General features: G+C 55.3%; 1 protein-coding gene across 1 annotated transcript; it reads right to left on the bottom strand.

The window, feature by feature from the left end:
• Nucleotides 1–2,085: 2,085 nt before the first annotated feature.
• Nucleotides 2,086–23,263, bottom strand: RHCG (Rh family C glycoprotein). Its single transcript, XM_045901854.2, has 10 exons — nt 23,029–23,263; nt 14,189–14,375; nt 11,547–11,697; nt 7,987–8,134; nt 7,013–7,179; nt 5,486–5,623; nt 5,152–5,288; nt 4,743–4,867; nt 4,453–4,526; nt 2,086–2,154 (listed from the first exon to the last, which is right to left on the bottom strand). Exons 1-10 carry the CDS (start codon nt 23,213–23,215, stop codon nt 2,086–2,088), a joined length of 1,383 nt encoding a protein of 460 aa, XP_045757810.1. The 5' UTR covers nt 23,216–23,263.
• Between the last annotated feature and the right edge of the window lie 682 nt (nt 23,264–23,945).

Below are 23,945 nucleotides of genomic sequence, written 5' to 3'. Positions count from 1 at the left end.
AGGCAGGAGAGACCTTCTCCTCCCTCTCCCCTCACCCCTTCTTCCCTGGAGTCTTTGCTCCACAAAGGATCTGGATTCTGCTTCTTCTTCGCCAGCTGGCACACTTTCGCCTCGCGCCTTTTTTAGCCATACCAAACCTCGCCATGTTGATTCCTATCTCTGGGTCTCTGCCTGTGCCATCCTTCTGGTAAACTCCTATTCAGCCTCCAAAACCCTGCTCCAGTGACCTGCTCTGGGAAGCCCCCTGGGCATCGGACGGCTGTCAGAGTTCAGGGTGGACCCCAGCTAGACTGTGAGCCCCCTAAGGGTAGGAAGTGTTAATCTGCCCAGGGTGGTGGCTGGCCGCAGGAAGTGGGGAGAGCTAAACTGCTGAAAACTTCTCCCACTGTGGAGGGAGGGAAGGGTTGGGGTCGGGGGACTGGCCCGAAGGAGCCTTCCCCCCTATTCTCCCACCCTGCCTGAGTGCCCTCGAACGGGAGCAGGGTCACATGAGGGGCATGGTAAACATGGCAGTTTTCATCATGGGTGTGTTTCTGGGATGGTTGATGTGAAGTCAGGAAGGGCCTTGGAGAGAGGCCCTAGCCCAGAAGCTGAGCCTGGGAGGGGGCCCCAAACTGGGGCAGCCTCCAGCACCCCAAATTCTTCCTCTCCAGCCTGGGATGATTTCCCTTGCCTTGTGGGTTGGTGTGGGAGATCAGGACTGGGGCAGGAGGCCAGGCCTCTCAAGTCCTTTTCTCGCTCAGACTGGCCCTGTTGGAGCATTCACACCCATTCTACAAAGAACACCAAGAACGTTTATTCACGGAGGCCGCCATCTGCACGGCACAGAGTGGTCTGGGGGACGCAGGGAGCAAGGGAGGTGCTGGCCGAGGGGCAGGCAGGGAGTGGAGGAGCCCAGCAGTTGGTGGCTGGCAGCTGCGTTGTCTCCTAGGAGGGCTCGGGTCCACTGCCAGCTCCCAGCCCCACTCCTGCCTGCTTTTCCCAGGATGTGGCCACCAGGAGCCCTGGAGGCAGGCCTCCTGCAGCCAGGGCCTGGCTTGGATGCCCACTTTGTCTATAGCTCTTCCTCCTCTATTCTCAGGCAGGCCCCCTGGGATGAAGGGGAAGGAAAGAGAGGCACCCTGGGCCGGGCCAGTAGGTGGGGTGCTGCTCGCCTTGCTCTTGTGTTCCCAGCTTGGTCAGCACCGCTCCTTTGGGAGCGCCGGCACAGTCTGTGGAGCCTGCAGGGAGAGAGCCAAGAGCAGCGGGCCACTGTGGGGTCCTGCTATAGCCCCTTGGGCACATTTACCTTTTCTGGACAGGGTGGGCATCAGAGGCAAGGGGTCCCAGCCTCGCTCTTCTCTATCCTGCAACCCCAGCATCCTCTCCTGCCACATCACTCAGCCTTTTGCCCCAGACACAGCTCTTTCCAAGCTCTGTCCTCCAAGGGGATCAAACAGCCCTACTGAGTGTAAAGGTAATGACCTGGAAGGATCCCATGCCCTCCACTTGCACTGTGTAGCCTCGAAGAGTCTGAACTTCTCTGAGCCTTAATTTTCTCATCTGTTAGAAAGAGGGAAGTAGTTGCACCTGTCGTGTCGAGCTCTCTGGAGGGTGAGATGCAAAAGGCGGGGCTTGGTGCATTCCACAGAGGAGCAAGGAAAGGTGAGCTGATGGGAAGAAGAAAGGAGACAGAGAGAAGGAAGGAAGAACAAGCCTGAGCTGATCCACTGAATAGAGCCAGACCTGTCATTTCCACTTTTATAGATGAGGAAATTGAGGCTCCGTCTGTGGGTGAGGAGATCCTCAAAATCACAGCCAGTAAGCAGCAAAGCCAAGTGTGTAGCCAGGTCACCTTCTATACATTCCTTCCAGTTCAGAGCGCCTTCCATACTCCTGTGCCTGTCCCGGCTTGCAAGGAGTGTGACTCTGAGGCCGCCAACCCCCGCGTGCCCACTCCAATCCAGGCAGGAGGTGTGGAAGCTCACATCCTCATTTCTTGATGCTTTCTTTTTGCCCCTTTGCCGGTGGCATCCAATTCCCAGAGCTGGGCCCCCACTGGGAGAACCTGCCCGTGCTCACCTGCTTCTCACCTGCCCTGGGAGTTTAAGGTTCTGAGGGCTTGAGGGTAGAGTCCTCAGGGTGCAAGACCGTGCTCTTTGGCTCCTCAGGCATCTGCAGAGAGAGGAGGGCAGCTCAACGGGCCTTGTCCCAGGCCAGGCGGATGGGTGTCCCTGGTAGAACTACAACAGCCTGGACAAGTCTGGAGCAGCGTATGCTGTGTGGCGGGCGCCACCTTGTGATCACTGTGCAGAGCTCATGCAGAGAAGCAGGGCAGTCCACACCGGTATCATGCCCTCTACAGCAGGTTAGCCACTGTCCAGGGTGCTGGGGCACTGCAAGGACGAGACGGGGTCCTTGCCCCACTTAGAGCAACGGGAGAGCGTTCAGGTGACAGGCACAGTGACAATATGAGCTGTAAATGCACACGAGAGGCTGATAACCCGCCTGGAGGGGTGGGATTCCGGTTGTGCTGAATGAACCCACTTTTGAAAGATGAGTAGTAGTGTGCCAGAGAGAGGCCGCATGGCAAGCTCCCTGAACAGCAGGAAGGTCCCAAAGTGAGGTGGGGTGAGATGTAGGGGAGGCCAGAAATGGATGGGTAGCTTGAGTGGGGTGTTAGGGGGGGATCAGTCTTGCCTTGGCTTCAAGGCTTAGATTTGATCTTAAAGACGGCCTCAGCTGAGGTCCAGGGGAGCATCTGTCTCACCCCGTCCTCTGGAAAGCCACCTCATCTCCCAGGTAAACCACCCAGGGGCCAGGGGCTGAGGGGACGGCCTGATGGTGGCTCACTTCCACTGACACAGAATTAGATTTCAAAACCGAGCATTGCTGAAGGGTATTCAGCAGATAGAAGGTGTGAACTTAGAATAAATTATAAAGATCAAAACAGAACCAAGAGTGAACTTCTTTGTATGGGAATTGGTAAGTTTTTTAGTGTATTTCATTAGCGGTAAATCCATGTGATTTCTAATTGTGGTGTCTAAAATAGTTTAAGTTCTGACTTTAAATATGGAATGAAATAATGCTGCTAAAAAAAGAAAGTTTATTAAGAATGTAATAACACAGAATAGTTTTTACGATAGAGAGAGAGAGAGAGAGCAGAATCCCAAATTGGGCATATGATCTTCGTTAAGAAAAATCTGGGCGGATTAAAAAAAAAAAACAAAAAACACTGGAGGGACATATACCCGAAATATTAGCAGCGCTTGAATTAGGGTGATGGGATTTCTTTCTAATTTTCTCTATTTCCAGATTTCTCTTAATGGGCTTCTATTCGTTTTATAATAAAAAGATAGTTTAAAGAGAATGAATTCAAAAGCGTTATTAGTTATGTATATAAAATTGGCTTATAGTGGATATCAGTGAAAATTACTCAGAAAACTTTCTGGTGTGGTTTTAAAAATACAGAGCCATATGAAAGGCGGTGATGAGCAGGCCCGTGTCTCAGGGACCACAGACACAGGTTAGGTCCTGCCCCCTGTCATGAGGGGAAATGCAGGTGGCTGTCATCCTCCACCATCTAATGCAGGTAAACACCTGCAACAAGGATTCGTCGGGAGGGAGGCCTGCCTGAAGTCACAGAAAGCCCAAATTGTGGCATGTTTTTAAAGAAACAGAGTTTTGTGACATCCTACTACTTTCAGCTTCTAGAACAATGTTTCTCAAGTTGGGTTTCTGTACCCATACTCTCTGGATGCTGAAAGCAATGGAATGTCGCTCAGTTTTCTGGACCAGAATCAGCTGGGAACTTGTTCCCAAGAGGAGGCCCTACTCAATTACAGTTCTGGGCTGGCACCTGGGAAGCTGCATTTTTACAAGGTCTCCGGGTGGTTCTTATGGAGTCTGAAGCTGAACACCACAGTGTGGTTCTTAATCTGGGCTACATTTGGATTTACCTGGGGAAGCTTTAAAAAAAAAAAAAAAAAACCCAAAAAACTCATAACGTCCAGGTCCTAACCCCAGACCGATGAACTCCAAGCCTCTTAGAGCTGAGGCCTGGGCTCCGAGTGTCTTTAAGGTTCCCCAGGTGATTTCAATGCACGTGGAAGGGCCGTGGTTCTCAGAGGCGGGTGTAGTTTTCATCAGAATCACGTGGAGGGCTTGTTGAAACAGTGCTGGGGCCCACCCCTGAATTTTGGATTCAGGAGATCTGGGTGGGACTCAAAAACTTGTATTCCTAACACGTTTCCAGGTGCTGCTGGTGCTGGGGAGCACAGGGGACCACACTTTGGGGAGGACTGCTCTAGAATAAAGCCTTCAGCCCCCAAGAGACACACAGCCTCTGGATGGAGGAGCAGGGTGATGCAGGCTCTGTCCCCCAACCCTCAGCTTCCGGTCCCTCGGGGGCCCCAGCTCGGCTGATGTGGGCAGGGTCCCCTTTGTGCAGGGGAACAAGGCCCTGGAACTCACCTCCCAGTAGACCGAATCCTCAAAGCAGTTCTCGTCAGCGGGTTGCCCCCAGAATGGCAACTTCAAAATAATCCCTAAAGAAAGTTGGGGGTCACACAAGGTCAGGAACCACTTCTTCTCAGTCTACCCAGCCCTTCTCCTTAGCTGGGAAGCATTTCCCCCGCACACCCCAGTCCCACAGCCACAAGAGCACGGGATTCCTGGGGGCTCTGGGCTGACCACTGGTACGTGCTCTTGGGTCCCCCATCCACAGCGGCCCCAACTTCTCTCGCCCAGCCACTTCCACTCACCCACGATGATGCCGCCCACCAGGGCCATGGCCAGGGACACAAAGAGACCAGCAGCCTGAAACTTGCCCTGCATGCTTGCGTTCCAGTTAGTCTTGGAACCATCAAAGCCAAAGGCAACGGCAACCCTGGGGTGGAGATCAGGGGCAGGTCAGGGCTCTGCAGAGAGGCCAAGAAAGCACTTGCTGTCGCCCCACAAATGTGAGCGGGCACCAAGGCTCTGAGCCTTCCCGTGTGCACTGGACAGATCAGATGGTCCTAAGGCTTTTGAGGAAGGACAGAGGTTGGGGAGAGAAGCCTATGGACGGTGGTTCAGATTGGGGTAGGCTAGGAATACAGACAGTATGTTGGACCCCAGAGGAACAGCAGGAAGGAGGGAGCTCAGGCTCCCCTGCCCCTCCTCCACACCTACCCGTTTACTCCATACACATCACTGGTGGCACAGGACGCCGTCACGGCCCCCACGATGGCGCCGATGATGCCGGGAATGCCATGCAGGTTGTGAATGCCGCATGTGTCCTGGATCCGCAGCTGGGCCTCCAGGAACGGCTGGACAGGGGAGACGGCTGTTACTCAGACCCTGAGCAGTGGCAGGGGTGTGGGCAGGCCAGGATTCTGGAGGCCCCAAACACATGGAAACCCAGCATCCTCCAGCCCCCAGGCCCTTCCCTAGGGACCCCCCTCCTGTCAGGAACACAGAGAGCCCAGGATTTTCCAGCCCTCAGCCCCTGGCCTGGGGTCCTCACCGTCAGGTACACAAAACCCAGGGTGGAGACAATGCCGCAGATGAAGCCAACGATGAGGGAGCCATAAGGCATGAGCATCATTTCAGCGGCCGTCCCCACGGCCACCCCTCCTGCGAGCGTGGCGTTCTGGATGTGCACCTGGGTAGGGTGGGCGGGGCGGGCCGGAGCTCAGTCCTCTCCCAGAGCCCGCAAAGCTCGCCATGGGGGGGGGGGGCCTGCCGGCGCTGGGAGGCAGGGTTGACCCCCAGGGCACCTCGCGAGCCCGCAGACCACAGAGGGCCCCACCCGGGCCCCGCTCCTGTGCTCTCTGCACATTGGGCGCCACACCAGCGGGCTGAGCATTGTCCATGGCCACCAATCGGCGTACTTGCGTCGGGGTGGGTGAGCCCCCTTGGCACGTCTGCACGTTCCCTCTAGCTCCATGTGGGCAGGTGTGCATGTCTCCTGGTCTCTACGCTCACGTCTGCTGACGACAGGCACCTGCGAGGCCCTACGTGTGCGCAAACACCCCTGCCGGGGTCTGTGGGCCTGCAAGAGCACCAGCTGACCCCCTCTGAGGGCCGACCTGCACCCGGTACCGTGCTGCCCGCTGCGGGGAGGATTTCTGTCCGTCTCCACAGCAAGCCCAGGAGGTAAGGACAGTTATCTTTGGATGTTTGCAGAGGAGGAAATTGAGGTGCAGGGAGACCACACAGCTAGCAAGAGGCAGCAAGGTGTCTTGATCCGGGTCTGTGTGGAGCCAGGGCCCCTGACCTTGACCCTGTTCTGTGTCCTTGTCAGCGTGCGGGGGGTGGGGGTGGGGTCTTGGGCGCACACAGGTGTGCCCATGTCGGTGTGCCTGATTCTCTTCCCCCTGATGCAGGGGGAACCTAGTGTCAGACTAGGAAATAGAGAGGTGGTCTTCTTTTTATAGAAAAATCGACCAACACCTATGGGGTTTGGCCCCTCCCCACTAACGACAGAACAGTTTGTCCCAGTGGTCTGAGAGGAAGGACACTGTGAAACCTCATCCCCCCACAAACCTCCCCAGGGGAGTGGACAGGCATCAAAGGGGTCCCCTTTCTGAGGGTATGGGGCGGGGCAGGTGGAAGCAGCTTTAGGAAGGCTGAGGGCCAGTGTTTGGAGGATCAGAAGCCTGGCAGAGGGGAAGTGCCCCTGGCAACCGTACAGGGCAGGTCTGATGGGGTGCTCAGCCCAGAACAGCCATCAGCCCCCCAGGCTGGGAGGAGGAGAATGAGGAGGAAGAGGCGCTCATCCAGCGCAGCCAGTATAACAGAATCTGGGAATCTGGTTCTGGGCTCTGCCGAAAGCCAGCTATGGAATCCGAACAAATCATTTCTTCCCGAGACTCAGTTTTTTCATCTGCAGGATGGGTGTGATCATCCTGATGCTGCCTGCTGCCTGCCGCCTGCCTCACAGAGTCGTTGGCAGGGCATGGTGATCAGTGCGCACTGGGCACAGGCAGTCATAGTCACACCTCCCCCCAGGGCTCCCCAGGCTCCCCCCCGGCCCCGCCCCGCTGCTCACCATGTCCAGCTTGCCCTTCTTGTGCAAGGCACTGGACAGCGCCACCGAGGTGAGCACGCAGGCTGCCAAGGAGCAGTAGGTGTTGATGGCAGCTCGGTGCTGGGCATCTCCGTGGTTGGACACAGCTGAGTTGAAGCTGGGCCAGTACATCCACAGGAAGAGGGTGCCTGGCCAGACCAGACAGGACCGGTGGGCCCGGGAGAAGAGGTGTTAGATGCGCCCAACGGAGCTTAGGCAGACATCCTGTCCTTTAGTTCCAGAGATGTCATATGACTCACATACCCCAGCAGTTTCCCACCCCTGCAGCTTTCCTCATGCTGGGGGCTCTTCCCAGAACATCCTCCCTGTCTTACTTACTACCTAACTTTTACTTAGCCCTCCACTCTGCTCCAGGAAGTCTACCCTGACCCCATAACTGGGCTAAATGCCTCCCACCTTGCTCCCATAGCACCATGAGGGAGAATCTTTTTCTCTACTGTAGTTAGATTGTCTTGTAACATTGCCCTCTCTTCCACACACTGTGAGGAGCTCCTTGAAGGCAGGGCTGGGTTTTAGGAGGCCAGAGCGGGTGGTTGATATGTATTCTCTGGAATGAATGGACACAGGAAGTAGGAATTCACACCTTGCCCTAGCCCAGGGGATGGACTGACCAGTTCCTGGTTACCACTTTGTCTGCCTTGGGGCACCCTAGGGAAAACAGGATGAGTGACCAACTTCTTCCAGCCCCATGGGAAAAAGGGACAAACATCTGGGATCCTGGAGGTGTCTACAGGCAACCCCCCTCTGCCTTTTCCCCAAAGGGAACTGCCTGCCACCCACCAGACCACGTGGGGATCAGGTGTAGTTTTGGTGGCCTGAACTCCTCATGGAGACCCTCACCCATCATGGTGGTCCTCACCCATCATGATAGCCCGTGTCCATCATGGCCACCTTCACCCATCACGGTGGCCCTCAATCATTATAGCCGCTCTCACCAATCATGGCAAAGAGGTCCGAGTGGTACACAGCGCTCTGTCTCTCCTTGCTCTGCTGTAGGCTGGGTCGGTAGAGGATCCAGGTCACTGTGAGCCCAAAGTAGGCGCCAAATGTGTGGATGGTCATAGAGCCCCCTGCGTCCTTTACCTGGGGTGTAGGGATCTGTCAGGCTCTGATACCTTCTCTCCCTCCCATCTATTAGCACTTTCCGTCCCCACCCCCGTGAAACACACACACACACACACACACACATCTCCATCTGTCTCTGACTCCACAAGCTGCAGGATGGAGCCCAGGGCCCCCACAGACCAATCAGTTGGGAAGGTGAGAAAGCGGGGATCCCTGAGCCCACACTGTGAGCCTGTCAGCAGAATGCCAGAGCATCCTCACCCAGCAGATGGGACTGTGCCCAGATAGGGAAACCCGGGCTTGGAGAGGACCTTGCTCAGTCACACAGTGGGAAGAGGTGAAGCAGAGCTAGAACCCAGGGCCACCCCCTATCTAGTTTGTCACCCACTAGCTTCTACAGTATCTTAATTCCTGGGAGCCCTTCACTCCCCTCCAGGCCGCCCCTCCCCACATTTCTTCCTCCATAGTCACTCCTGGCCCAACCCCACTCCGTCTAGACTACCGCTTCTCATCTCCCTGGCATCCTGCCACACTCCTTGCCCAACAACCTCCCAGCTGACTGCCCACCGCCCACTCCATCCCCATCCTCCTCTCCCCCGTCCCCCCTCCCCCAGTCAGAGCATGCAGATTGGTTTCTTCCTCTTCTGTCCCTTTCTGCCCTACCCCACTCTGTGCCGCAAGTTCCTCCTTCACAAAGTCGGGGAGACCAGGGTGCCTTACTTAGCAGGGCTGTCTCGAGGGTGAAATTAGACAACTCGTGTACAGCACCTGGGAAGTGCCTGGCACGCCACAGGCGCTTGGTTGGCTTAGCCTTCCTCCCCGTGCCCCCACCTTCCCTCTCAGCCTCCTGTTCCTCCCTACTCAGAACCAATCTCAGGGGAAATTCCAATCAGAATCAGAGACTCGCTCCTTCACTGTAGATGGGGAAATCCAGCCAGAGAGGTTAAGTGTGTTGTCCAAGGTCACAGAGCTAGTTAGTTGTTGACAGAGCTGGGTTTCCCGGTTCCCAGCCTGGCAGGTGCCTCTACTAGCCATGGGACCTGGGCCTAGCCCGTTAACCTCCGAGCCTCAACTTTCTCTTCTGTAAAGTGGGGGTAATAATTGCGCCTATCTCGGAATGAGGATTAATGAGATAAGCCATGTGAAGCATTCAGAGCCAGGACCTGCCAAGGGCAAGTGCTCCTTACATGTCAGCAGTGATTGTTGTATTTTGGCTTGGCACAGAGACAGGCCCAAAGGCTGTCAGGCATTCAAAGAATTTCTGTAGCAGGTTGGGAGGATTTTTGAGGGCCTTTTAACTTGCGCCCAAGATACTACATTCTCAGCCTATTTCAAATCACACTAGCTGCTTTATTCTCCACACCTCCCACCCCAGCCAGGCCCCAAGGCCAGCGTACTCACCTCTTTTATATCTGTCGAACTATCATCTCCTCCTTGTACTACCTCAGTCCCAGTCCCATTATCTCTCATCAGGGCAACAAGGGCAGCCTCCTAACTGGGCTCCCTGCTCCCAGCTGTTCTCCTTACCACAGCCAAAGAGGCGTTTCCATTCCATGTGTCTGACCGTGCCACTCCCCTGTCTAAAACCTTCCATAGCTCCCCACTGCCCGCATGACAAAAGTTGAAACCATTTAATGCCATCTTCAGGAGCTTGATGATCCATGCTCCTCCCTCCATTACCCTTTCGAACATTCCCCCCACCCCCACCGCATACCCTCTTCCAGCCAGGTGGAGCCACCGGAGACCTCTCGCCGTGGGCCTCCCTCAAGGCCTATGCACTCACTGTTCCCCCTGCCTCACTCCTTCGCCTGCTTATTTCCCACTTGATTTCTAGCTTTGCCATCTTTTCCTCCAGGAAGCCTCCCTGACCTGTCCCGCTGGTACAGACACCCTCCCTTTAGGCTGTCAAGCCCCTGACCCCACTCCTCATCGTACTGCTTGGTTACTGTCTATTGACTTCCTGGCTCCCTCTCTAGATTGTGAGCTCCTTGGGTGCGGAGTGAGAGGCCTGCTCACCTCTGTATGGCAGCACCAGGAGCATTGCTCAATGTGCAGTCAGACTCCAAAATGCATTTACTCGATAAACACTTGTTGAGCACTTATTAGGCATTGAACTAGGTGCTGGGAAACAGACGGTCCAGACACATCAGGTTTATCAGAGAAGAAGTGTTACGAAGAAAATAAACCGAGTCAATATGAGAGATAGTGACTAGGGCTCAAGTGGGGGGGGCAGTAAGATAGATGGCAACACTATGGGGTGGGGAGAATCTGGGAGGGCCTCTCTGAAGAGGCGATATCCCAGCTGAGACCTCAGTAATGAAAATGACTGAGGGACGAGCATTCCAGGCAAAGGGAATAGCAAGTGCAAAGGCCCTGAGGTGGGACCAAGCTTGATGTGTTGAGGGGCAGACAGCAGGGTGTGGCCAAAACACAGGAAGATGGGGAGAGGGTAGATTATAAGCTTGAAGGGAAAGGCTGAGGGCAGAACATGTGGGGCTTTATAACACATTTGGATTTTACGCAAAGAAATTTTAAAAACCACTGGAGGGTTTTAATCGGGGGAATGGTCTTGCATGCATTATTAACAGGTCTCCATGGCTGCTGGTGGAGGTTGGCCTGAGGCAGGGAGTGGGGCAAGGATGAAGATAGGGAGATGAGTGAGGAGGAAGAGAGATGGTGGCTTGGGCTAATCTGGTGGCTGAAGAAAATGACAAAATGAATGACTGAATAGTGTGACCTAAAAGAAAAAACAAAAAAACTCTACCCCTGTGGGGGGTGGAAGTGTTCCAGGCAGAGTCCAAATGTGGAGGAGCTGGGGGCTAAGAAATGGATGAAGTCTGTGAATGACCTTCACCCCTGCAAAGTACCAAAGAGGCCTCTGAGCTAGAGTCAGAGGTCTAAGGTGCCTCTTACTTGGGTCATTGAATCGGCCAACTTCAAGGGGCATCATTCCTGCCATAGTCCATGTGAATGTCATCTCTGGAGTTGTGCAGGGCACAACCTATGCAGCTGTACATGTCCACCATAGCTATTCCCCTAGGATCCTTCCTTATAGATGTGCCCCCTCAATACACTGGGTCCTTTTCTTGGCAGAGCATTCTGGGAATGAGGTGTGTGCATCAGAGTGTGTGCAGGAACACCGACTCTTTCCATCCGATATGCAGGAACGAGAAAGGAGGGAGAAAACCACCATATGAGGAGCCCCTGCTCTGCCCAGGTGCTGGACTGATTTGCTAGGTGGACCACCATTCCTGCCCAATAAATGTCATTACTCTTCTTTTAGAGATGAGGAGACTGAGGTTCAAAAGGTTAAGTGGTTGGCTAAGGGTGAATTGAATCCAGCTGGCACGCCTCTTCAGCCCTCCCTTTCTCTCCTTCCCTGCTGTCACCCCAAGTGTCCCCCGCCACCCCCATCCTGAGCCCTGCTCACCTCTAGCAGGCTGAGGAGGATGTACTCATTCACTGAAAAGAGGGTCACTTGGAAGAGAGTCATGATGAGTAGCTGGACGGGGCTGACTTTGCCCAGAACTGCCCCAAAGGCCACACAGACAGAGCCCACGCAGAAGTCGGCATTGATGAGGCTGCGGGGAGACAGGTCAGGGGAGGGGTGAGGCAACAGCGCAAAGTGGCACTCTGAGTCCCGGGTTTGAATCTGGACATGGTCATCTGTGTATTTGGCCTTGTGGCTTAACCTTTCTGAGCCTCAGTTTCATGGTGTGGTCATGAGCACATAACATCTTAAAGCTACTCTAGGAATGAGACGAAATAGCACGTGAAAGGGGCAGCACAGCAATGTACCAGATGCCAGATGCCAGACTCTTCCCCCGTGGCCCCCATCCCAGCGCCCCCTCCTTGCAGGCAGCTTGTATTCAAGTCACCCAAGTTGTCTGGCTGCTGTTCTGGAACATGCCCCATATTTGGGGGCTTGCCCTGCCCTCCATCCTCTGCCTGCCCTTCTAGAACCTCCTCTGACTGTCTTCTCTTTCAGGAAGCCTGCCTGGATTCCTCCACGCAGATGCGGTGTCCACCTCCAGACCCTTATCTCTCACTCTACACACACCTCTCCTGCTGGCTACCAGGGCCCTGCTTGGGTTTGAGCTCTCATGACCTGCTCGTCACCTTACCTGGGAGAGGGGATCTGTGTCCAGGGAAGAAAGAGAGGCCTTCCTGCAGGAGGTATGTGGGGAGCTGGGGGCTCAGTGGAAGGGGGCAGGAAGGCCAACAGAGAGAATAGAGGCAGAGGAGCACCTAAGTTCTCCTAAAGTCTGGACCCTGAAAGCCCAGGCAGCCAGCAGAGGGCTGATGGAGAGGCAGACAGCCAGGTAGATGTCTTGTGGCCAAAGGAGAGCCTGGTTCCATCCACGTGCCTGCCTAACCCAGGCCTTCCTGTGCTCGGCCAGCAGCAAAGCTCAAGGCAGAATCATGAGAGTTGTTAATGGGGGGGTGGGTGGATATAGGGACAGTAGAGGCTACTTCCTCAAGACGTTCACATCCAGAGGAAGTGCCCTTGCCCCATGCTCAGGTGTCTATGAGAAAATCAGGAGGTGAGAAGTAAGAAGCCAGCTGATGGTTGGGCCCAGGGTGTGGAATGGGAGCTGTTCTCTCAGGGTCCCTCCCAAGATGAGGATGTTCATTGGAACTTCTGCTTCACTATGACCTTTGTTCACTGCTGTGTCCCCAGGGCCTCACACAGGGCCTGGCTGAAGGAATCATGGCATTTACTAAGTGCCTGGCACTGAAATACCTGTTAGGTACTGCGTATGCCCTCCTGTACCATGTCTAAACCCGAGGGGACAGGTACTATTACTAGCCACATCATAGAGATGGAACAGGGAGGCTTACAGAGGCCGAATTATTTGCTCATGTTCCCATAACTGTAGCCAGAAGACTGATCTGACAGAGGTGACCATCAGGAAGGAGTGAGGGGGAGAGCAGAAAAGCCCACACCTTGGGCCATCAGCTCCGGGGAGATGGAAGTTTGCATGTCACAACTCAGGAGGGCCCACGGAGGCTTGGGCAGAGCCCGTACAGGGCATCGCCCTACAGTGACAGGTAGGACCTGGAGGACTCTTCAGCAGGGACAGGACAGAAGCCAGGAGGAGGGTCTGGGGACAACATGATCATCCAGCCCTGAGCACCAGAATCGGCTCCATCTTGGTTGCTGCAAATCAATTCCCTGAAAGCCAGTTTGCCAAAAACTCAATTTGTCAAGTGACCAACTTGCCAAATAACTAGTTCACCAAAAACCTGCCAATTCACAAAGTTTACGATAATTCCCTTTGAAGATTTTTAAAAAGTTGTATACTTTTGTTTTTTCATCTAGCCATAGCTCTTTCGCTGGGGTGGCCAATTAAATATATTACAGGTGTTTTCATACTTTGGGTCTACGGCTTTGGGAGTGAGACTTTCTCGTGTATTTTGAACTGCATGTTGATATGCATGTCAACGATTTTATATACAAAACACTGACTTATTGATTCCAACACATTTTCTTTTTTTGGGGGGGGGAGTTTTTTTTTTTTTTTTAAGACTTTATTTGCGAGAGAGACAATGAGAGACAGAGAGCATGAGAGGGAGGAGGGTCAGAGGGAGAAGCAGACTCCCCGCCGAGCAGGGAGCCCGATGCGGGACTCGATCCCGGGACTCCAGGATCATGACCTGAGCCGAAGGCAGTCGCTTAACCAACTGAGCCACCCAGGCGCCCCCAACACATTTTCTATCTAGTCAACTATTTTTCCAGTTTCTCTTAAGTCATGGCTTCACTGACCTGCTTGAGTGAATTCGTATCTTACAAGTATTTGGCATGTTTTAAATTTCAGACACCTGGCCTATGACCTCCGGTTGATGCCCTCTATGTGACGTGGTTTTATGGCAGGTTGCCTCTAAACCCTTTCTGCGGACTTGGTCTTCCAAGCAGGCTAACGAGTGTTCGAGTGTTCGTTTGCACACCAGCCCCTTCGCCCTCTGGGCCCCGCTCCCGGGCCCCGCCCCAGCCCCGCCCCTTGCCTCTGGGCCCCGCCCCCGCCCCGCCCCGCCACCCTGGGCCCGCCCCCGGGCCCGCCCCGCGCTCACTTTTCCACGCCCACGTGAATGTAGCCTTGGTAGTAGGAGTGGAACCAGCCCTGCATGAGCAGCGCCCACTGGATGCCGAAGGCCGCCAGCAGGAAGTTGAAGCCCACAGAGCTGTAACCGTAGCGCTGCAGGAAAGTCATGAGGAAGCCGAAGCCCACGAAGATCATCACGTGCACGTCCTGGAAGCCTGCAGGGAGAGCGCAGCCCGGGGTCTCGGTGGCCTCGCCCGCCCTAGCCCTGGGTCTGGGCCAGCGCCGCCCGGCGCAGCGCCTGGTGTCTTCCGGGGCCGCCGGGCCCCCAGGTGGTCTCCCGAGCCCCCTCCTCCCATCTCTGCATCTGGATCCCAGGGCTAGGCGCAGTTGCCGCAGGCAGAACGGCCACTACCCGCATCTTGTCCTCAGAACCTCTGGAGGGGGCTGGGCTTGGGGGGACTGAGGTGAGCCTCCCACTTTCGACCGCTTGTTCTAATGCCAAGACGTGCCTGAGCGCCCCCTCAGGAGATGACAGCTTCGTCTCTCCACCCTCACCCAGGGCGGGGGTGAGCAGCTGGGCGTTTGAAATTGGGGCCAGGCTGTGGCTCACACCTAGAATCTAGGGTCTAGAACCCAGACTTTCTGCGGCCTTGCCCCCTCAATCCATTTTTTTAGTACAGAGAAGTTAGTCTCATCTGGGTCTGAGTCTCTCCAGGGGCCAAGCACATGAGTTGATCATCCCCCCCACCCCCGCCCCACGAATGTCACATCCCCCCTCCACCCCCTGCAAGTACACTTTGTTGTATCGCTGAGACCTGAATTTGGGCCCCAGTTCCTCCATCTGCTGGGCAGATGACTCTGGAAAGTCAGGTAACATCCTTGGGTCTCAGCGCCTTCTGTAATGCTTACTTACAAAGCCTGCAGAGATTAAATGCAGCAGTGTAGGTAAACCATCTCGCAGTGCCCATCCCATAATAGGTGCTCAAAATGGACAAGTGTCATTATTATTGTTGCTTTATTATTATTTATTGTTACTTAGGCATAGGCTAATTCTGCTTTTTGAACCAACTCTTCCACCAGCTCTTGGGGTGTGGCCTTGACAAGCTACTTCCCCTCTCAGAGCCAGTTTTCTCCATAAAACCAAAGGATGGATTAGAGTGATCGTAACTGTCCTCCCAGTTGCCTGATTCTAGAGTCCCAGAAAATAATAGAAGGCAAGGAGCTTTGGGAAGCAAAGATGGGTACAAAGATATAAGGCGCTAAGAGGATCTAGAGGTGTCCCAGGACACAGGAGCCAGATTGAAGCGTCCCCATTGGCCAAATCTGGGATGGTTTGAACACCAAAATAACTATGTACTGTAGTAAATTAAAACTATTAGGAAATAGGAACTCAGAATAGGAAATAAATGAGAACGCGGAGAGGGCTCTTGTAACTGAATGCTGAGAGCCAGACAGCTAAATGTGGAATGAGCGCTGAAGTTGGAAAATCGTGATTTTCACAGTAAAGACTCCATCAGTGGATGCTAAATCCAGGAGGAAATTTTGATGAAGAGCAGAACATTTGCAATGTCTTCAAGAGTCTTCCCAAAGACTGTGAGTTGCAAGGGATTGAAAAAAACAACCCAGTAATTATGAAGTGGAGAAACAGGACGACATCTCAACTGGGTGATCAAAATTAACCTCACCCATGAGGGACAGGTGGATTATCACGGGCCTTCAGATGTGATCATCTGAAGGAGACTTATCACCTGTATGGTATTCTAGCCCAGCAGGTATTATCCCAGTCTACTCATAAGGAAGCATCACACAAATAGAAAATGAGTAATGTGCAGTTAGAAGGGGGGGGTGAGGATTTCGTCTTGAAAAAGGTCAATGTCATAAAAGACAAAGGCTGCAGAAATGTTCCAAGTTAAAAGAGACTAAAGAGACATGCCAACTACATTCACTCCCTAACTCTGGACTGGATCCTGGATTTGGTGGTGGGGGAGTGCGAGGAGAGCTGTAAAGGTTATTTATTTTTTTTAAAGATTTTATTTATTTATTTGAGAGAGAGAATGAGACAGAGAGAGAGAGCACGAGATGGGGGAGGGTCAGAGGGAGAAGCAGGTTCCCTGCCAAGCAGGGAGCCCGATGCAGAACTCGATCCTGGGACTCCAGGATCATGACCTGAGCCGAAGGCAGTCACTTAACCAACTGAGCCACCCAGGCGCCCCTGTAAAGGTTGTTATTGACAAAAGTAGAAAATAATTAGAAAATTAGGTTGAGGAAATTAGAAACCGTATATTAAGGTATCACACAATATCGATTGATGAAATTGATTAGCCTCGTTATGGAAGAGAGTCCCTCTATTCTCAGGACGTATCCTGGAGTCATGAAGGTGACAACAGGGCCATGGCATGTGTCACCGACCCTCAGATGGTTCAGAGGAAACAAGTGTGTGTGTGTCTATGTGCGGAGAAAGAGAGAGAAGGAGCAGGTCGCTGAATTGGAGTTACAGAGTAGATAGTGCTCTTTATGCTAACTTCTGTTTTAGCAACTGCTTGAAAATGTGAAATTCTTCCCATGTAAAAAGTAAAAAAAAGGGGGGGGACCTGCAGGGCCCATCCACCTGCCCCATTGTTCTTTCCTCATTCTTGCCCCCTGCGCCCCCTCCATGCACCAGCCACACCAGCCGCACCAGTCTGGCATGTTCCTCCGCCTTCCCCTGGGGTCTCTGCCTGTGGCCTCCCCCTGCCCGGGATGCTGTTCCCGCAGAACTTAGGCCAACAACCTCTCTCTTCCTGCAGATCTCAACAAAACATCACCTCGTCACAGAGGCCTTCCTGACCCTCCAGTTTAGAGGCGGTCCTCTCCCTCCCGGCCCGCTCTTCCTTCCCTTCTAGTTCTTACTACAGTCTGCAGTTAGGTGTGTTTGTCCAGCCCACTAGACTGGAAACCCCCAGAAGGCGAGGCCGTGCCTGTTTGCTTCGCTCCGCTGTTCCCCAGCACCTGTTGTGGGAGTGGCCGGGGAGACTCTCAGTCAGTATGTGTGGCAGAATGAATGATGACTGGTGTGTCACCCCACAGCACCCAGGGGTGCCCGCTGAGCAGCAACCCAGGAGCCCCAGGTGGGACTTCCTAGTCAGGGGAGGCTACAGCCCCTCTCCAGTCCGACACCTCCTGCCCCCGGGGTGGAGGGCCTGGCCGAGGTAGGGGCAGCAATGCTGATGCTATAGCGTCCTAACCTTGCCTGCCCCCGGCTGCCCCATCTGTACCCCCCCCAGGTCTCCCTGGGGCCCAGGCCATGGCCACAGCCCCCTTGGCTAGCGGCCACCTGGAGGCGGCTTAGGGAGGAGGCACTGGCCCAGTGCAGGGTGGGGGTGGGGGCATGCCAGCTGAAGCAAGAGAGCCGTGGGTCTCACCCCAGTGTGGTCCTCGGAGCTGCTGTCTGGAGACCTGTGCGAATTTGCACGAACAAACAGCAGCTTGGTGTAGCTTTCACGATGCGTGCAGCTGATTTCATGTATTATCGCGTTTCCTGGTTTATCACGTTTCCAACTGTTGTGGGGGAATCTGAGCTAATGCGTGTGAGTCACCATATGCGGCATTATGGTTATTCTTGGAAGAACGGATGGGTGGCAGACTGGAGGAGAGGTGTGAAAGAGGGAGGTGACGCTTTCAGACTACAGTTCCAGCGGCAGGGAGGGGAGCTGGATGTGGAGTGGGAGGGAGGGGCTGCGTCTGGTGCTGGCCTAGGAGTTGAGAGGACCACGGTGGGGTGGGGGAGTCGTGAGGGTGGGCAGGGCAGATGGGAGGAACAGAGCCTGGCTGGGTGGGGTGAAGCGGGGACCTGAGCCCGGGGTGGGGGTGGGGGGCAGGCCGGCAGATGGAGCTGTGAGTCAGAATGTGGGCACAGTGAGGGGGAGAGAGCAGCTGAGAGTTGGCTTCCCTTTGAAGCTAGCAGGCCGGACAGGGAAGGCGCGGGCAGGGGGTGGGAGGAATCCCTGGGAAGAGGCAGTCACAGAGGATGGGGGCCTTTCGGCTGTTTGGTGGCAGAGAGGAACCATGTGGGCAGGGGTGGGTACTGTGGAGGGGGCCCTCCTGGGGGATAGCTGCAATTTCAGGGCTGCCTGAGGCTCTCCCCTTCTCAGTGCACCATCCCTGCCTGCCCCCCTCACCAGTTCTCTGTCCTCCGTGACTCCCCTCTGTCCTCCTGACCTCTCTCTTTGACCCTCTCTGGGGGGGGGGGGGCGTTTCTCTTTCTTCTGCCCCCACCTCAGGCACACAGATGCCAGCTTCCCTCTCCTTGGGCACCTCCCTGTTCATTCTCTTGCTCCCTTTCTGTTTATCTCCCAAACTGGTCCCAATTTAGAACCCCAATCTATCAGTTCATTAATTCATGTTTTATAAAGTTTGGTGCTACCTAGAATGCTTTTACTAGTAATGGTTTGAAGGTCCCAATTGTGTGACCTTTGGGAAGGACATCATCTCTCGGATCTTCAGTTTCTTTTTCTGTGGAGTGGGGTTAGTCCGTGAGCTTGGGTAGTGCTCATCCCAGAGCTCTGTGGTTCACATTTAATGACTTCATCCAGCCCTGGGTAGAGGCCTGGCTCTTTAGCAAATTGATCAATCGTATTCGTTACTATTTCTCTTTTTCTCTTTCAAGGCTGTCCTTGTGTTTTGCACTGAGTTGGCGACTTGCTGTAGATCAGTGGAAGTTGGTGAGACACCGTCCTCTCCCCCCTCTCTTTCCCCAGCCTGGGGTGACACAGCAGTCCTGCGCCACCCAGAATCTGTCCTCTCTACCCCAGGGGCACCCTCCCCCTGCACCGCCCCCCATGGGGCACAACTGGCAGGCTGGCTTGCAGCCACGAGAGCTGCCACAAGGGGGCACCAGTACACAGCGGTTCTCACTCTCCCCTTCTCCACCTCCTTCCTAGCTCCCACTCTCCACCGCCTCCAGGATGGTTCCCCAGTGAAGCTGGCCTTGGCTCTGAAATCTCTGAAATCTGAGTCCAGAGTTTCCCTGGGCCGCTGGACCATAGCAGCTTCCAACCCCCCTGCTGCATCGGCACAGAAAGCGTGGAGCCCTGCCTGGTGCAGGCTGGTGCTGCTCCCTTCCCATTCTCTGCAGGCCAGCCCAGCCCAGACTTGCTTTTGAGGCCTCCTGGCCAGGCCCTCACTTCCCCAAGGCTCTGTGCCCACCTCTCCCACACCGCAGAGCCGACCACAGAACCACCCCATCACCGCACAATCTCCTGGCAATGGTGCAGAGGCCCGGGAAAGCAGGTGGGCTGTGGGGTGGGAGGGCTCAGCCAGTCCCCGCCTATGTCACTGGCGCCGAGAGAGTTGGGCACATCTCTAAGGTCCACCTCGGGCACCACGAGATGGAAGGAAATGCCCTGCCTGGCAGAGCATGCAAAAAGCACTCGTAAGTGGGGAGAGCGCAAAGGAATTTAAATGCTAACATCGTTGAAACTAACATTCAGGAGACACTCCTTGGCTATATCTCTAAAGAGATGCTGTCCCTCCACTCACATACCTTCTGCGCCGGAGCACTCACTCCCCTCTGAGGACGCTTGGTACCAGCATTCACTGTCCCCTCACTTCTTGCCCCCAGATGTGCCCTACCAGTCATCTGCCCTCTTCAGTTTTCCTGGAGATCCAGTGCATTAAATAACATTCCCACTTCACAGATGAGCATACCGAGGCTCGCTGCATTTAGCGATGGACCCGGGTCTGTTTAATTCCCTCTGAGACTAGTGGGAATGGAGCTGAGCTGAGGTGTAGGTCCCAGGAGGGCAGCCAGCCTCACAGCTGTGGCTTCATCAAACAGTCTTTCGGGCATTGAAACTAGGGCATCCCCTGCCCTGGGTCATCTCCTAGAAATGTGTCCCGCTCCCCCTTCAGTCTTTGCAGGAAGTTTCAGGAGCCCAGACTCTGAGGGCTCCTCCTCAAGCCAACCTCCCCCGGACACTGCCAACAGCCACGGAGGCCCCAGAGCACCAGCCCGTGAGGAAGCTTTCTGTCCAGCAGCCAGTGCCTGGACAACAGGCCTCCGAGGGCACCATCCGGGCAGGTCCCCAGCTGGCTCGGTGCCTGCCGCCTGCCGAGGGGCCTATGCCTGGGGAGCAGTCCTGAGGGCCTCCTGAGCCCCAGCCTGAGCCAGCTGGAGCTGGGCTCTTCTGGAAACCAGAGATGCCCGGCAGGCTCCACTAATCCCCCCGGCAGGAATGAGGCCCACACAGGTGTTGTGCTGACAGCCTAGAGCCAAGAACCCAGGAGGTACCACAAGGGCATGCCCTCAACCCAGGCCCCTGGGAATTGCCACACTGGAGCCCCACCTGCACCGGAGGCCCCGTGCCCTCCAACTCCTAACCGTAACCACCATGACCAGGTAGACCAGAGAAGGGTCAGGCGGCGGGGGGGGGGGAAGGGGAAAGGCGAGCCTGGAGGAAGGAGAGTGAAGGAGAGGAGCCCAGGGTTCCTACGCTGGCTCTCTGGATTCCCTAGTCACTCCCCTTCTCTGGCCTTAGTCTCCTTGTCTGTAATATGGGGAGTCCCGACACTGCCTTCCTTCTGGGGTGGTGGGGTTGTCAAAGGAGAGAACGCACGTCTGCTAGCTTGCCGTGTTGCCATTACTTGCCAAGGAATCCCGAGGCCAAGAGTCTCTCCCTATACTCCTCTCCTCTCTGTCCCTTCCTGCATGATGACCAAGAGCTTCCCAGCACCCACAGGGGAAATGACAGGAGAAACGCAAGCCCTCCTTGATGGCTGGGGCTGTCTTGTCCCTCTTAGCAACCTCCCTCCTGTCCCTTTCACAGGCCCTACCCTTGTGCCACTCTGTACCACTCATGTGCTCCCCGCATGCCTGCCCTGCTTCCCCCCTCCTCACTGTCCCATTACCTTCCAGGACGCTGTCTCAGATCTCTTCTGCCCAGAGAACCTGACCCCATTGAGGACAGGGTGTTGGGGTGCTTTCAATGAGTCTGGGAGCCCCTCAGGGTTAGAGACCCAGGATGTGCAACTTGTTCATCCAGAGTGGCCATAAGTCTTGGTCTCTTGGAGGAGTCGGTGGTTTACGTGTGTGTCCTGGCAAATTACTGCTAGCACAACTTACCCACCTCCTCACTCTCAAAAGTGTTATTGGTCAATAAATTATATGGCCACCCTATAGGTAAGTGATTGTTGTGTGAATAAATGAAGGTGGAGTATGGAAGGTGGATGTGGATGGAGTGGGGATAGGAGCTGGGGAGATTCGAGGACCACACTCCTCATTGGGAAGGTTCTGTAGCTCCTGTTTTAGGGTTTTGAGACTTTCCACTGCCTAGACTCCTCAAGGACCTATGAACGCCATGGGAGACCTTACCTCCTGTGCTTTGCTGGGAGGCTGGCTTTTTGGCCAAGAGATGAGCAAGACCCAGAGCAAAGGAGTGGAACAGGCAAAGGAGGATCTCAAGCTGGTCTGCCTCTCCATTTGCTGGGTCAGTCCAAGGAGAGAAAAGGTGGGCAGTGAAGGGCAGATTTGGAGTCTAAATGCTAAGGCCTCAGCTGTCAAGATCTCTTAAAACACGGCCCCGAGCGGAGCCCAGTAGAGGCTGTGGTCTCAACCAGCACAGGGTACACCCCCGCCTCCATCACCTCCCTTCTTCTAGGCACCATATTTCTATTAATGTAGCCTGGGGTTGCGGTAGCTTTTTGGCAGCCATTTAATATGGCTGGCTCCCACTGAGTTGGCAGCCTCCTCACCCTTGTCTTTATTCATTCAGGCCATCATCTTGAATGTATGCAGTTATTTATTTGGATCTAAGTGAAATGTTATTTCTGGAGGTAAAGACTCCCATTACTGAGGGTATTCAAGCCACGGAGGGAACGCCGGTTGGCATGGGTGGCTGTTGCCAATGAGCTTTAGGGTCCCTGCCGAGATTAACAGTCCATGACCATGTGAGCACCACCAAGTTGGAATGATTGTCATTGGCTGCTGGTGGATGGTGTGGGCCGTCAGAAAGCACACGGGTATGGAAAGAGCCCTGGGCTGAGAGTCTGGAGGTTGGGCCGACCTGAGTGACCTTGGGCCAGTTTTTCCAACTCCTGAGTCCTAGGGCATCTGTGCTTAGTGTTCCTCCAGTAATTGCTCCCTTAGGAAGTGAGAGCTCCGTGGCCAGGGCCGTGAGCTCGACGAGCACGGTCTCACGCCAGCCTCACCCCTGCCCCGTAAGGCAGATGTGGAAATGGAGTCTCAGCGAGGTTGACATGAGCCTAAGGCCACCCACCTGGTCAATGGCGGAACCATGACAGAAGTAAGGTCTGGTGATTCCAAAGCCAGGCTCTTAACCACAGTACCACAGATACCAGAGAATTCAGGATGTTCCTTCTTCCTCTCCAAGCCAGAAGAGGGTGGGTGCCAGGGTCCCACACACCTCTCCTCGCAGCCACCTGCAGCCCTTGGCATGGGACCTACCCCCTAATGTGGAGAGTACGGGTCCAGCTGGACAAGGGAGCCAGGGTCACCCCCTGGTTGGTGACTGAGATGGGTCTCCGGTCTTTGGAGGACAAGTAGGGCTCTCTGGCAGGGAGGTTGGAAGGCTCTGATGGCCCCCGGAGTGAGCTCCCCCGGGTGAGTTTTCCCTATTTCTTTAACGCAGGGAAAAGGAGCTGGGGCGCACGCAGGTGGCCCTCTCTCAAGCGTGCTCTCCAGAGACTGGCGGGGGCCGGTGGGGAGGCTGAGTGGGGAGGGCCAGGGGGCTGTGGGCAGCTTCCCCTCCTCCAGCACCTCCCCCCCACCCCGCCCCGTTCCCGAGCCGCAGGCTGCGCAGGTGCAGCGAGGCAGGGCTCTGCGGGGACCTGCCGGGAACGCCTCTGGCGGGCGCGCGGGGTGGCCGGACTTACTCGGGTAGCGGTAGTAGAATTCGTTCTCCAGGTCGCTGGTGAAGTTCTCTTGCATCTTTTTGTTGGTCCAGTGCGGGTCAGCATCGGAGTCGTAGCGCACAAACACGCCGAAGAGGACCACCAGGGCCACCTGCAGGAGCAAGCAGGTGACTGGCAGCCGCCAGCGGAGATTGGTGTTCCAGACCATGCTGCTGGGGGCGCCTGGCGCGGAGGGCAGGCAGCAAGCAGTTCGGACTGACGCTCGCAGGCGGGAGAGGCTTATAAGACCCGGGCAGGGGCGGGGCGGCCGCGTCGGGTGGCGGAACAGCTGACCCGGGTGCCGCCCGCGCGCTCGCCCAACCCGCGAGGGGACCCGCGGGCTCGGGGCTCGCCTCCACCCGGGCGCCCCCCCCCCCCACGAAGCTCCCCCGTCGGGGGCCCAGCGGCGGGAGCAGGGGCCGAGCGGGCAGGTGGGCGGGGATCGAGGCGCCCCAACCTCTGCGGATCCCCTCGGTACCCGGGCCGCAGGTCTGTCCCCTTTTGTTCCCGACCCGAGACGGAAAAAGCCGGATTGTCTGCCTCCTACCGAGAGAGAGGAACGGAGGAATTCCTAGACGGCGCTCTTCATCATCAACAGCACCAACAGCATCACCATCCCTTTCTTTTTCTGATCACAAAATTCGCATAGGGTACGTGAACAACCAGCAAAGGCTAAGACCTGCTTGGAGAAGCTTGGAGAGGCGTGACCGCTCATACAATCCGTATCCTGGAACAGAGAGAGGATGTTAAGGGAAAAACTGGTGAAATCCACATAAAGCCTGAAGTTTGGTTAATAGCGTCGTGCCCATGGGGGTTTCCTGGTCGTGACAAATGTACAGGGCTTATGTGAGATGTTAGCAGGGGACACGGTGCGGGGTAAAGGAACTCTGTACTATCTT

This window comes from Mirounga angustirostris, unplaced genomic scaffold (genome assembly GCF_029215605.1).
Source record: "Mirounga angustirostris isolate CCGP_5_RB_7025 unplaced genomic scaffold, mMirAng1.0.hap1 SCAF_9, whole genome shotgun sequence".
NCBI lineage: Eukaryota > Metazoa > Chordata > Mammalia > Carnivora > Phocidae > Mirounga > Mirounga angustirostris.
This window is presented reverse-complemented; position numbering and strand designations above follow the sequence as displayed.